Raw genomic sequence first — 13,685 nt, 5'->3', positions numbered from 1 at the left:
AATAAGGGGAGAACAGTTGCAGTTTTCCAAACATCTGGAATGACATTGATTGTTATAGAAAGATTAAAAACATGACACAGTGGTTTGGCTATAATATCTGCAGCTAGCCGTGAGAAATAAGGGGGGAGATCGTCCATGCCTGCTGATTTTTTGGGGTCTAGGCCCTTTAGAGCCTTACAAACCTCCCCAACATTGAAGGGGTTGAAGGAGAAAGTGTGGCTACTGGAGGCATGACTGGTGGTGATGGAGGGAGATGATTTACCAAAAGATAAAGATAATGTGTCAAACATGGAACTGGAGGCAATAAAATGTTTATTAAAAACAATTAAGCATCTGTCTTATTTGACACAGGGGTGTGGAGTCAACAACAATGTTAGGAGGCAGCTCTAAGGAGCGAGAGCTGGCAGAGAGGGATTTTATGGTATGCCAAAAATCTCCTAGGATCGTTTAAACTGTCTGTGGTCTGGGATAAGTAAAAATCGCTTTTGGCTTTTTTTAAATGGAAGCAGTACTGCTACTCCTGCATGTTGTAGCTCCATATTAGGATGGTTCACTAACATGGTTGGTTAATCCAGTTTAAGATTTTCGATATCTGCCATTATTATTTCTAACATTCCTTTTCCCTGAATATCATGTCTAACAATGTGTTTTCTTCTAGGAGTATTAGATGGGATACTCATAAGTGAGGTTTGTGAGCTATCATCTCCGTAGGGTGGAGGTAGGGTCTCAGACATTATACCACCTGCCACCTGCTTACGCTCTGTCTAAAGGGTAGTCTAACAGGTACGTATTTAGATCGCGTTAAGCCCGTGGGTCTCGGCTAATACGACAGGGGGGTCAGAAGGGCCGGATCTGGCTTCTCCCTCCCATTCTGTGGCTGGTTCCGAGCCATTGAACTACGGTCTAACCTCATCCGCCATGTTTTAAGGGTTTAAGTTCACTCTTTTATACACATGCAAGTACCTAGGCTATTAATCACGCTGAATGATCAGTCCGACTATACCGTCACTTTGTTCTACTCTCCTGGATTCAGCTAGTGCATGCGGATACCTCAAGAGGGTTATGTATCGAGCTTCAAGCTTTTCCAACAGCCTAGGTACCTTAGACCTATGGTTTATCTTATTAAATATCCTATTAACTCTTCACCACGTTATATATAGGCTGTTTTGGTTCTTGTAGTTTAACTCTGTAAAAGGTTTACTTTTAACAGAGCCCCACAGTTGGGCGCCATGTCGGAGTCGGGAGACTTGTTAACTTATTCTGGCAAATTACTCAGACCTAGTAATTGACCCAACAGAAGCTATTGAGTCCCTGTAAGTTTACTGCTTGGCTCAGATCCACCAACGTCAGCAAGATGTCACTTCTACTAACTCCTGAAGAACCAGGTTCAATTAACTGCTGTTTCAATTCAGACGAACCGTTAAATCTGTTTAAGCGATCCCGAAGGATTTTTGATATCACTAATGAGATGTGGCCCTACCTAAGTGTGAGTGTGGCAGTTGTGCAATCTTACCTTACGCAGGAGAGGAGAGCGCATATTTATTTTGAGTTGTCCCAATCCAAAGGGTGGGATCAGTTTATTTCAAGAAAAATTGGTCCACACTTGTACAGGGTTTTTACCTTCTCTCGTTACAACATGACAATCATAAAAAACATATCATGCTGTGGTCCTTTTCTAATATGAAACCTCAATTCACAGTTTTACATTTATTACCCTAAATTGTAACTTCAACTGCCCAATTCAGTTGTCACATTTAAAATCGTCAGACAGAATTTAGAGGCATCTCCTCATAAATGGCTGTAGATAATAAAAAGCATATTCAAACTTTCATTTAACAAACCAATTTGCATCAATTCATATACACGGAACACCTATATCCAGCAAGAATTCAGAGGACCGTCCACATAGGTGGCTGGGTTATAAACATTCAACAAATCCTCAAACAATTCACTCAGCATTCAACAAATCAATTCGAACCTTACCGAGGAAAAACCCAGCTCTGAAGCTTTCCCTCTCTCACCCAGCGTTTTTATGCTCCACCAAGGGACAGACAAAACAAAGACACACCTATATATCCATATTTGTGGGGGAAAAGGGCATGGCCTCTGATGTACAGGACTGAATATGTCTAAAGATATTATTCTAGGTCATGGCATAACCACCTTTTTTTGGGCCTCAATATTTCTCCAACAAGTCAGGTTGGTAGGGGGTAAGAAGACCAGTGAGATAGGGGTGGGGGGCTATAGTTGAGGGCCAGTATTTTGTAAGTGACGCGTTGGGAGACAGGAAGCCAATGAAGGTCTTTGAGGACTGGTGTGATGTGGTGCCATGATCTGGTGTGTGTGAGGAGTCGGGCGGCTACATTTTTTACAATTCGGAGTCTATCGAGGGACCGGGAGCGGATGCCGTAAAGAATTGAGTTACAGTAGTCAAGGTGGGAGGAAATAAAGGTAGGATAGGTCGTTCAGCTGCAGGGCAGGTAAGAGAAACTTTTTTCCAAATGTAAAAAAAAATTCAAAAATTCTAAATAGTGAAAGATTAAATGTAAAATATTTCTAGTGTGAACCAAAATGACAAATATGGCATAAAAAAACATTATTCTAATACAGGTCCTTTTTGACCCACTTATGGAAGAGTGTAGGGTCCAGCCACTGGGCATCTAAGGGTTGAATAAATAAAGCTTATTGATACATTTTTACGAAACTAACAAAACAATCCTAATATAAATAACCTGCTTTTCTTCATTTCGTTGCTTATTTTGAAAGTTGGAGACCTTCCCGGGCTTTTTGATGGCCCATCAAGGGGAGGGGCTGCTCCCCCCTCTGCACCTGCAAAGTGCATGCTGCTGTATGGCTGCTACAGCAGAGCTAACTGCCCTGCCCCATTAAACACGTGTCATGACCACGGAAGGTCATTTCCGGAGGGTCTGCAGCTAACCTGCAACATGGCTGAGCGCGGCAGGAGCATGGAGCGATTTCAGAGAAGACTTGAACCTCTAAAAGTTCAGCACAAAAGATGTGATAATGTGACAATGTGACAATAAAACATCATTCAAAAACTGCAGCAAAAGACCGGAACTTCATATGTTTGTGTCTGCGTCAGGATCACACTAAACCCTCCTGTGATGTAATGGCAAAAAGATATAGGACACTGGAACATTTAAATTGCCATTACATTAAGTAGAATCGTACTCGAGTGAAAACTGAACAATATAAGAAACATATCGCATTGGATTAAGGATCGTTTTCACCGGACAAACAATTGGATTACTTCACAACCGACACCATCATCCCGGATCAGCTGGACAACATGCCACAATCAGCTGGAGATTGTCACCACCTGCGCTCATCAAGACGGCGAAAGGAGACGCCGAGAACCAAGGCTGGGAAAGCGGCTGGGTATGTGCAGTACTAAAACTGGATTGTATACATAAGCTGTATTGGACAATGGCTTGGATTTAATGTTGCAATAATGTCAGCTGTTTGAATCAGCGCCCTGTCAGCAGACGGTCAGCCAGAACACGAAACTTAAAGGAACAGTGAACATTATGCCTGTCAATTCTGATGTTACGTCAACAGATGGCGCTGTTGGGATGGGATCAGTAATGGAAAAAATGATCACCCAACGCATGGCCAATAGATGGGAGTTGCTTATTGTCAGGGACCTACACTCTTAAAACCACTATGGTTTTTCTCCTGTGTGAATACGTTGATGTGATTTGAGAGCACCTGATTGAGTGAACATTTTCCCACACTCTTCACACCAGTACGGTTTTTCTCCTGTGTGAAGACGTTGATGTGATTGGAGAGCACCTGATTGAGTGAAAGTTTTCCCACACTCTTCACAGCTGTAAGGTTTTTCTCCAGTATGAATACGGTGATGTGATTTGAGAGCACCTGATGTAGTGAAAGTTGTCCCACACTCTTCACAGCTGTAAGGTTTTTCTCCAGTATGAGTACGGTGATGTGATTTTGAGAGCACTTGATCTAGAGAAAGTTGTCCCACACTCTTCACACCGGTACGGTTTTTCTCCAGTGTGAATACGGTGATGTGATTTGAGAGCACCTGATCTAGAGAAAGTTGTCCCACACTCTTCACACCTGTAAGGTTTTTTTCCAGTATGAATATGGTGATGTGATTTGAGATGAGCTGATGTAGTGAAAGTTTTCCCACACTCTTCACACCAGTACGGTTTTTCTCCTGTGTGAATACGGTGATGTGATTTGAGATTAGTTGATTGAGTGAAAGTTTTCCCACACTCTTCACACCAGTACGGTTTTTCTCCAGTGTGAATACGTTGATGTGATTTGAGAGCACCTGATTGAGTGAAAGATTTCCCACACTCTTCACAGCTGTAAGGTTTTTCTACAGCATGAATACGTTGATGTGATTTGAGATTATATGATGTAGTGAAAGTTGTCCCACACTCTTCACACCTGTAAGGTTTTTCTCCAGTATGAATAAATTGATGTGATTTGAGTTGACCTGATGTAGTGAAAGTTGTCCCACACTCTTCACAACTGTAAGGTTTGTCTCCCGTGTGAATACGTTGATGTGTTTTGAGATTACCTGATTGAGTGAAAGTTATCCCACACTCTTCACAGCTGTATGGTTTTTCTCCTGTGTGAATACGTTGATGTATTTTGAGATTACCTAATTGAGTGAAAGTTATCCCACACTCTTCACAGCTGTACGGTTTTTCTCCAGTGTGAAGATGTTGATGTGATTTGAGAGCACCTGATTGAGTGAAAGCTTTCCCACACTCTTCACAGCTGTACGGTTTTTCTCCCATGTGAATATGCAGGTGGATCTTTAAATCTCCAGATGTTGAAAAAGATTTGTCACATTGCTGACAGCTGTGACGTCTCTTTCTTCCTTTCAGTTTCTAGAAGAGATGGACAGAGAAAGAGAGAAAGTCAATCTAAAAAGCATAAATACACAAGTTAACACAATAAAAACTCATTTAATATAAACCTTGAGTTAACAAAATACTACTTATCAACTGTTTGTGTTTATTATATTTGTATTTTTATTTTATACAGTAATACAGCAATATTCTAACCAAAGTATATACCAGAGGTGGGGGACTCGAGTCACGTGAATTGACGCGCATAGCATATTTCCTGACTTGAGACTTGCTTGACTAACATTGATAAAAGACTCAACTTTGACTTGGTATTCATGACTTGAGACTTGACTTAAGCTTGAGACAGATGACTGGAAAGGACTTTTTAAAATAAAATATTTGCATTTGTTTTTGTATGTACGAAGCCCCTAGAGGACAATGAAAGAAAAAAAGAGAATTTATCTCGTTCACAGGAGAAAGTAGGAAGTGGAGCGCACAGGAGACAGCCGCTTCATTGCTGACGGTTATGTTTATGTGGGGAAATACATACATTATTTTAGATATATTTCAAACTCCGACTTAATTTTAGGGACATTTCGGCCAGGGGTGGAGAGTTATTTGTTCAAGCACCGGATCGGCAAAACAGGGGAGTCTGTGAACCAGTCTGCCTTGACCTCTGTATTCATGTCTGTGACTCACAGTATCTGCTGCCCACAGCTGTTTTATAGAAGAACCCTCTTCACTTCATGAAATCTCTGCAGCACCAGGAGGCAGTGTAACTCAGCAGAATCTGAGAAGAGCAGCACCAGCTACAAAGAGCTGTGCCTTCACTGTGTTTACCTTCATTAGAACAGCTAACCAGCGATCACAGCCTGCTATGTTTTACACACACACACACACACAATTATTCCCCCTATTACCCGTTTTATGATTTCAGAGCCTCACTCTCCATTGTTGTTAATGTTGAAAATAAAACTCTAGTTTTCATAACCACTTATTTAAATGCAGAAACTGGGGTTATTCATCAGGATTTCGTAGGACTGAACTTGCTTGACTCTCACCCCAGTAACTTGAGACTTGCACATGTATGACTTACTCCCACCTCTGGTATACAGGAGACAGAGGGAGATGGCATCCTGTCACTGCGAGTCTCAGTATGCTCCGTTCGTCTTGTGTTTTGTTTTTTTGGTCTAATTATTGTTTAAACCTTGTTGTGTCTGTATGAAACGTCATTTTGGGAGACCATGCTTTTAAACCTGTGGATTACATTTGCCTTCTGCAGACCATGTCTGGCCATACAACTTTCCAAGACACACCTGAGTGCCAGCACGAACAGGTGTGGCGAGGAGCCCCGGCCTCTACGCTGCTACAGCCACGAGGCTATGCTAGAGCTACAATGCGATCGGCCTCCTACGAATACACCAAGCCATCTGTGCTCTTCGTTATTGGATGACATCCCTCGGGAGCCGCGTAGAAACACCAGGAAAAAGAGACGAGGAAAGAGGGGAGGTGTTCAGAATCGCCTACGTCGGAGATTCAGCCGGCCACCACTTCCATCCATCAAACTCTTCATGAATCAGCAATCACTAGGGGGATCCAAGATGGCGCCTGTGTCGGCATGCCGCTCCCTCAGCTCTCTGCCTTTAGCGATCCTGCTTTTGTTCTATGTATGTCAAAATCTCTCTGCTCGTCTATGATCGCAAAGCTCTCCTCCACCTCAGATCCTCACTGGAGTTTATACTGCTGCCCAAACCTACATCTGACAACCTTAAATCGCCTACCCCCCTTTACTGTCGGATATTCCCACTTACCGGCGCCAGTTGCCCTGCATCCTGCCTCACCGAAAGCGTTTTAGACGACGGGGAAAGCGTGGTGGTGCGCTTGTCCATCAAAAAGCATACCTGACGGCTTCTTCTGGGACTTATCCACGAATCAGTCATGGCCCTCCCGCTGCACGCCATCTGACAGTACGTCCACACAGCGGCTTTGGAAAAAGCTTTCCGGCGGGCGTGTCTGAAGCTCGACCAACAACCAATCACATGAATCTCCCCCCCCCTGACACACAAGCAGCTGTTTGATTGGCTAGAGCAGGGGTTCTCAAAGTTTTGATGAGTGAGGGCCAATTTAGGTACCCAATATTGGATTGAGGACCGCCCAAGAAAAAACGGAACACAAAATAATTCCAAAACAAATCCTTTCTTTATTCAGGGTATATGCAGGAATCCTGAAGTCAAATGTAATACCTTTTAAGACCTTTTTTAAGACCCTTTCCATACATTTTATGAATCTCCCCCCCCCCTGACACACAAGCAGCTGTTTGATTGGCTAGAGCAGGGGTTCTCAAAGTTTTGATGAGTGAGGGCCAATTTAGGTACCCAATATTGGATTGAGGACCGCCCAAGAAAAAACGGAACACAAAATAATTCCAAAACAAATCCTTTCTTTATTCAGGGTATATGCAGGAATCCTGAAGTCAAATGTAATACCTTTTAAGACCTTTTTTAAGACCCTTTCCATACATTTTAAAACCTCATCGCAACTTCGAGTTCTAACCGGTTACATTGGCGACACACTTTACCTCACAATTACTATATTGATTGTAAGATAGCACAACTAAACAGAGTGCAGACAGACTACTGAAGCCTCCTCTCCACATGAACTTCAACCTCTCTGTGAAGGTCAGGTTTAATGCAGTATGCTGCTTTGTTGCTTCTGTACTCTGCTCTTTCATTCCAGTAAAACTCCTCAGAAACCAGTATTTGACCAATAAACAAAACAATTGACAAAACTTTGAACTATGAAATATATTAAACTTTGGTGAGCTTCAGCGGGGTAATGCCATATAGGAGCTCCCTCACAAATACCCAGGGGTTAAATTGGGCTGGGGCTGTCTGGGGCTAAGCCCGGCGCATAAGACGATGCTTTGACGTCATCACCCTCACACATTTGTCATATGTTTACAAAAAACGATATATATGTTAAGACTTTTCTCGTTCTTAATATAGACTATATTTAGGGTCGATATGTGTTGATCTTACTTTAAAATAGCAGATCTCTGTGACCGGATATAGGTTGGCCTAGACCCCGGCCCCACGAGGACGCATACAGTAAATCGCATACGCAAAAAAGTTTTCCGTTCACACGCATTCGATTCATTAACGTGTCCGTTCACGAAACTTAAAATAAGAAGCAGCATGTTATGGCAAGCTATGCATGGGGCCACCTTGAGGGGGTTTCCAGACATGTTGTTTCAGTAAATTAAAGGGTGTTTCATGTTGTCGCTGCTGTGGACCTTCTTAATACCTTGGAAAATGCCATTTAATACTTTTTAATAGCCTTAATTTTAGCTAAATTGATTAATCAACTTTTAATACTTTTTAAGACCCCGCGGACACCCTGTTATTGTACTAACCAATTACCGCAACTCGCGAGATGCCTAGTTGCCATGCAACCAGTAGTCTAGCAAACTTTCCATAAGCTGTCATTCATAATTTAGGAATGACAACACAGGGGGCGCAGTTTTACCATTCTTAACCCTCTGGAGTCTAAGGGTATTTTCTCGATGTTTAGATGTTTTCTTAAATCACCTTTTAAATGTATTTCTTCTAACATGGCACCCCATGTGTTAAATATCAAAATGTTCAGGACAATCTCTGGTCTTGCTATATATGCATATTGCTCACCTTAGAGCACTGTTTGATGAGATAAGTAGCTCAAAAGCTTAAAATGTGACATCCGATTTTTGGAAAATCTTCAAAACTCTGATCGAATTGATTTGGTGTTTTAGATTTGGTTACCAAAGTCTTAGGATCACAAAAGCAGTGAAATATTTGAATTACACTGTATATAAATGTGTTATGGTTTTTCATACCACTGCTACGCTGACGCCACCCAATTAATTCTGTCCTTTCCCCGCTCAGAGACCCAGGTCGTCGCACGCATCTCTCAGTGGATGTCTGCTCATCATCTCAAGCTCAACCTTGACAAAACTGAACTGCTTTTCCTTCCGGGAAAAGATTGTCCCACTCTTGACCTGCCTATCAACATCGGCACCTCTGTTGTTTCCCTGACTCAGACTGCAAGGAATCTGGGTGTGATCCTAGATAACAACCTGTCCTTCACTGCAAACATCGCTGCTACAACCCGTTGCTGCAGATACACGCTCTACAACATCAGGAGGATGCGTCCCCAGCTGACCCAGAAAGCGACCCAGCTTCTGGTCCAGGCTTTCGTCACCTCACGCCTAGACTACTGCATCTCCCTCCTGGCTGGTCTACCTGCATGTGCAATCCGACCTCTGCAGCTCATCCAGAATGCAGCAGCTCGTCTGGTCTTCAACCTTCCTAAATTTTCCCACACCACGCCGCTCCTTTCATTAGCTTCCGGTAACTGCTAGAATTCACTTCAAGACACTGGTACTTGCGTACCATTCTGCAAATGGATCTGGCCCTTCCTACATCCAGGACATGGTTAAACTGTACACCCCAGCGCATGCTCTACGCTCTGCATCAGCCAAACGACTCGCTGCGAGGGGGACCCAAGTTCCCATCAGCAAAAACACGTGGGTTTGCTATCCTGGCTCCAAAATGGTGGAATGAGCTCCCCATTGACGTCAGGACAACAGAAAGCTTACACACCTTCCGGCGCAGACTGAAAACTCATCTCTTTCGACTCCACCTCGAGCGATAGAATTACTAACAAAGAACTGCTAACAGAGCACTTATATACTAATAAAGGGCTGGCTTATCTAAAGCCAGTTGAGTAGCACTTGAAATACTTGGCTCTATGAAACCTGATGTACTTATATGATTCTGTTTTCTTCAAGGTTGTGTCTTCCTGGTCGAATGTACTTATTGTAAGTCGCGTTGGATAAAAGCGTCAGCTAAATGCAATGTAATGTGTTATTCATGTCTAAAATAAAAATCAAAAAATCAAATTTTGAGTAAAATAGGTGTTTATCACTCTACTTTCACCACAGCAGGGACTGAGATACATTAGGACTGAATAATGACTTCATATTACATACCAAGGTTCATGTGATGTGTACAAATACAAATTGAGCATTCAACCTTTTTTTTCAACCAACAATTTATTATAAATATGTTTTTTTCAACCAACTATTTATATGAATATAAGAAACTGGAAAATCTCACTATTTACAATATTGAACATCAGAACTTTCAACCAACTATTCATTATAACATGTCAAGGTCTTTGTCTGTCTTCCAAGACAGTGGGTCTGGCTGCTGTGTAGGTGGGGGTGATGGTGCATGGGCTGCTGTGTAGGTGGGTTGTACAAGTACTATACGAGACCTCCACGAGACCTCCTTGCTGGCTGGGTTGAAGGTGATGGCTGTGGTGGAGCCTTTGTGCTGAGGTGTATCTTGACCTGGTGGCAGCCGCAGATGGAGGTGGAGGCAGCTGTAGTGATGCTGGTCTGCTGGTCCTTGGTGGTGATGGCTCTGGTGAAGGCCCTTGAGCCACAGTAGATCTTGACCTGGGGGCCAGCACAGATGGATGTTGTGGCTGCTGGATAAACGCCGCCTGTGTAGGACAATAATTACAACTAATTTCGTTGAAATAAAGTTCAGGTAAAATGTTGCTCAAGCACAAATAATAATGCACACATAAAAATAAAGTTTGGGAGGTTGCAGAAGGAGTCTCTCTTGATCACACACACACACATTTCCAGTTACTTTAAATTCAGTGTAAAATCACAGACACACATATACATAGGCTACATCTGATTACAAAGTCTCATCTGTACAGAACAGTATGATAAAATAATCGATGGCAAAAACATGTCACTGTAAATGTCTCCGTTGTGGGACGAATACATGATTAATTTAATCATCTACACATGTAATCTCACTTTACACACCAAAATAACGTTAACACAGAGTAAACGTTTGCTAATGGAGAGTCTATTTTGTCCCAATAAAAAGTTCATGACCATCGATAAAAAATATATATCAATAAACCTATTGTTCATTTTTGCGGTATTCCCCACACATTGCCAGTACACTATTACTGTAATATTTACACTTACCCATGTCCAAATGGATCCTTGTTGTTGTCTTTGTATTCTTCTTCTACAGAACAGTCGAAGACTTCAGGTTCTGAGGCTCCATCTTCACTGCTGCTAGCGAAAAAAATCTCTAGCAAAGTCGGCAACTGTAGCCATTTTCTCTGTGTCTCTCTCTCTCTCCTCACAGACGTAAACTGATGGGAGACACGTGGTTTATGTTTGTTTTACTTGGCTGGGTAGGCCCCCCCGATGTCCATTGGTCATTTCAGACCGTGATGGCTGCCGGCCGAGATTTCCTTGACGGACACACAAATCCACCAATCCCACACAGTGTAAAGTCAAGCTGCTTTGAGCGGCCATATTGGCTGCTGTGCCCTGGTTACAGTCTCACAGGAGATACCGCTGGAAAGCTACTCTTCCAGCGATTCCGCGGATATCTGAAGATATAGATACAACCATGGAGGATTAAAATATAACGCATGCATTTCAGCGTGTCACATTAACTATCCCGGGCCGCCAGAAACATTTCCGAGGGCGGCCATTGGCCCGCGGGCCGCACTTTGAGAGCCCCTGGGCTAGAGCTTGTACTGGCATATGATTTGATTGGCTGACGCTTCCACAGAAAGCTTCAGAAGATTCAAAAGTTGAACATTGCTCAACTTTTTAATCCTGAGATGCCTGGAAATCTCCGCTTTGCTTCCCACAATGCAGTTCGGCGAAAAGTGAGGCAAAGTGACGTCACCCCATTCAAAGTGAATGGGAAGAAGCGTTGGAACGCTGCTGTGTGGACGTACCGTGAGGGTTTGGTGGATTCGCCCTGTCTTTCCAGAATTGCGGCCTCTGTTGGGCCCGCCCGCCCCCAGTGTTTAGAGCTAGTCTCCAATGCAGATTGCTTCACCCTGTTACTAGCTATGCTAGCTTTGAGTTGCAGCTTTTTGAACTGAACCCGGTCTTGCCTGTGCTCTGCGCAGTCGTGTATTGTCCGCCAAAAGTGCAATAAGGATTTCATCACTGACTTCTCTGACTTTCTGTCAAACCCCTTGACTGCCTCACAGTTTTCAGATGTTTTTAATGCTTCTCCGATCTGTAAATTAGAGGTGAACTCTGCTCTTAGTGCGGATGAGCTTATCTCCATGTTTGACTCAACATGTACACTAATACTGGATTCCGTCGCTCCTTTTACGCAACAAAGTTCTCTCAGAGCCGTGGCTCAATGATTGTACTCGCGCTCTTAGAAGCACCTGCAGGCGTGCAGAGAGAAAATGGAAAGTATAAAATCCATGTCTCCTTAGAAATCCTTCGTGTTTGCCTTTCTCTCAACCAGACGGCAGTCAAAAGAGAGCATATTTCTCTGTTAATCTCCAAAAACAGCAATAAACCCCAGGTTCTTTTGAATGTCCTCAACTCTATTATTAATCCCTGTGATGCTTCTCCAATTGTGCCATCGACTACTCTGTGAAACATTTCTTAAATCTGCTCTTAGGCTAGCCCACACTAGTGTGGGCTAGCTGCTCCTTTTCTGTGCCCTGCTGTCCTCGACCACTTTGAGCCTGTATCCCTCTCTTCTCTCTCGGATGTAGTCAAGCACCTGCGGCCGACAAACTGCACCTTAGACAGCATTTCCTCTCGCTTCCTTAGAGATATTATTGAATCAGTTGGAGCAAGTGTTTCATTGCTTGTAAACACCTCTCTTAGCTCAGAATGTGTCCCAGCTGCCTTCAAACATGCCGTAAAAATCTCGACCCCTCCATTCTCGCAAATTTTAAGCCCATCTCCCAGCTATCTTTTTTATCTAAAGCCCTGGAGAGCGTAGTCTATATCCAGCTACAGTCGTTCTTAACTACGCATGGCATCCACGAAAAGTTTCAGTCTGGCTTCAAACCTATGCACAGCACTGAAACAGCCCTTTTAAGAGTATTTAATGATCTGCTCCTAGCCGCCGACTCAGGTAGCCCAGCTGTCTTGGTGCTGTTAGACCTGACAGCTGCCTTTGACACTGTGGACCATAGCATCCTGTTGTCACGGCTTGAACAGTCCGCAGGCATCACAGGCTCTGCCCTTGCATGGTTCAGGACCTACCTGGCAGACCGTAGCTTCTCAGTGCAGCTAGGTGCCTTCTCCTCTGCTAAAACCCCTCTTACCTGTGGGGTTCCCCAAGGCTCGATCCTGGGCCCCATCCTTTTTCTACTGTATATACTGCCCCTAGGTTCAATTCTCACAAAACACAACATCACATTGTTACACTGATGATGTACAGATCTATCTGCCTCTCAATCAAAATGTCAACTCACTACAGCAGTTGATGGACTGCTTAACAGAGATTAAATCCTGGCTGAGCCAAAACTTCCTCAACCTCAACGAGAGCAAGACCAAGGTCATCTTTTTTGGACCCCGACCTCCAGCCTCCCTGGTTGATATTCTGGGCTCCCTCAATAAAAACATCCTCTCCTCTGTCACGAACCTTGGAGTGACCTTCAATAGCGCTTTTAAATTTGATAAGCATGTTAGCACCGCAGTCAAGACCTGCTTTTTCAAAATACGACTATTGGCTAAGACCAAGTTGTTTTTATCTTTTAAAGACCTAGAAAGGGTTATTAATGCCTTTGTTACCTCGAGATTGGATTACTTCAACATATGTCGGGCAAATTTCAATTCCAAATTGATGCCAAGTCTCTCTTTATAGATTTCAAAGTGCACCTGGAGATTTGTTTTTCGACACTCTTTTTTCTGTTCTAAGGTTGTGGTGACTGATGTTGCACTCTCTGATCATTCCTGTGTTTTCTTTGAGAGCCCTATTTCTGTTCACACAA

At 43.2% G+C, this 13,685-nt stretch overlaps 1 protein-coding gene across 1 annotated transcript in view; it reads right to left on the bottom strand.

Annotated features, from left to right (window-relative positions):
- Window positions 1-1,572: 1,572 nt before the first annotated feature.
- LOC139435364 (zinc finger protein 850-like) overlaps window positions 1,573-13,685 on the bottom strand; it is a 128,615-nt gene continuing 116,502 nt past the window's right edge. The window contains exons 6-7 of the mRNA XM_071205989.1: window positions 3,983-4,654; window positions 1,573-3,897 (exon numbers count right to left, since the gene is read on the bottom strand). Of these exons, the coding sequence (XP_071062090.1) occupies window positions 3,683-3,897; window positions 3,983-4,654 (887 nt within the window). The 3' untranslated portion in view covers window positions 1,573-3,682. The remainder of the gene's footprint in view (window positions 3,898-3,982; window positions 4,655-13,685) is intronic.

The sequence above is a fragment of the Pseudochaenichthys georgianus genome, chromosome 16 (genome assembly GCF_902827115.2).
Source record: "Pseudochaenichthys georgianus chromosome 16, fPseGeo1.2, whole genome shotgun sequence".
Classification (NCBI taxonomy): domain Eukaryota; kingdom Metazoa; phylum Chordata; class Actinopteri; order Perciformes; family Channichthyidae; genus Pseudochaenichthys; species Pseudochaenichthys georgianus.
Note: the sequence above shows the minus strand (reverse complement) of the source record. Positions and strands in the feature narration are given on the sequence as shown.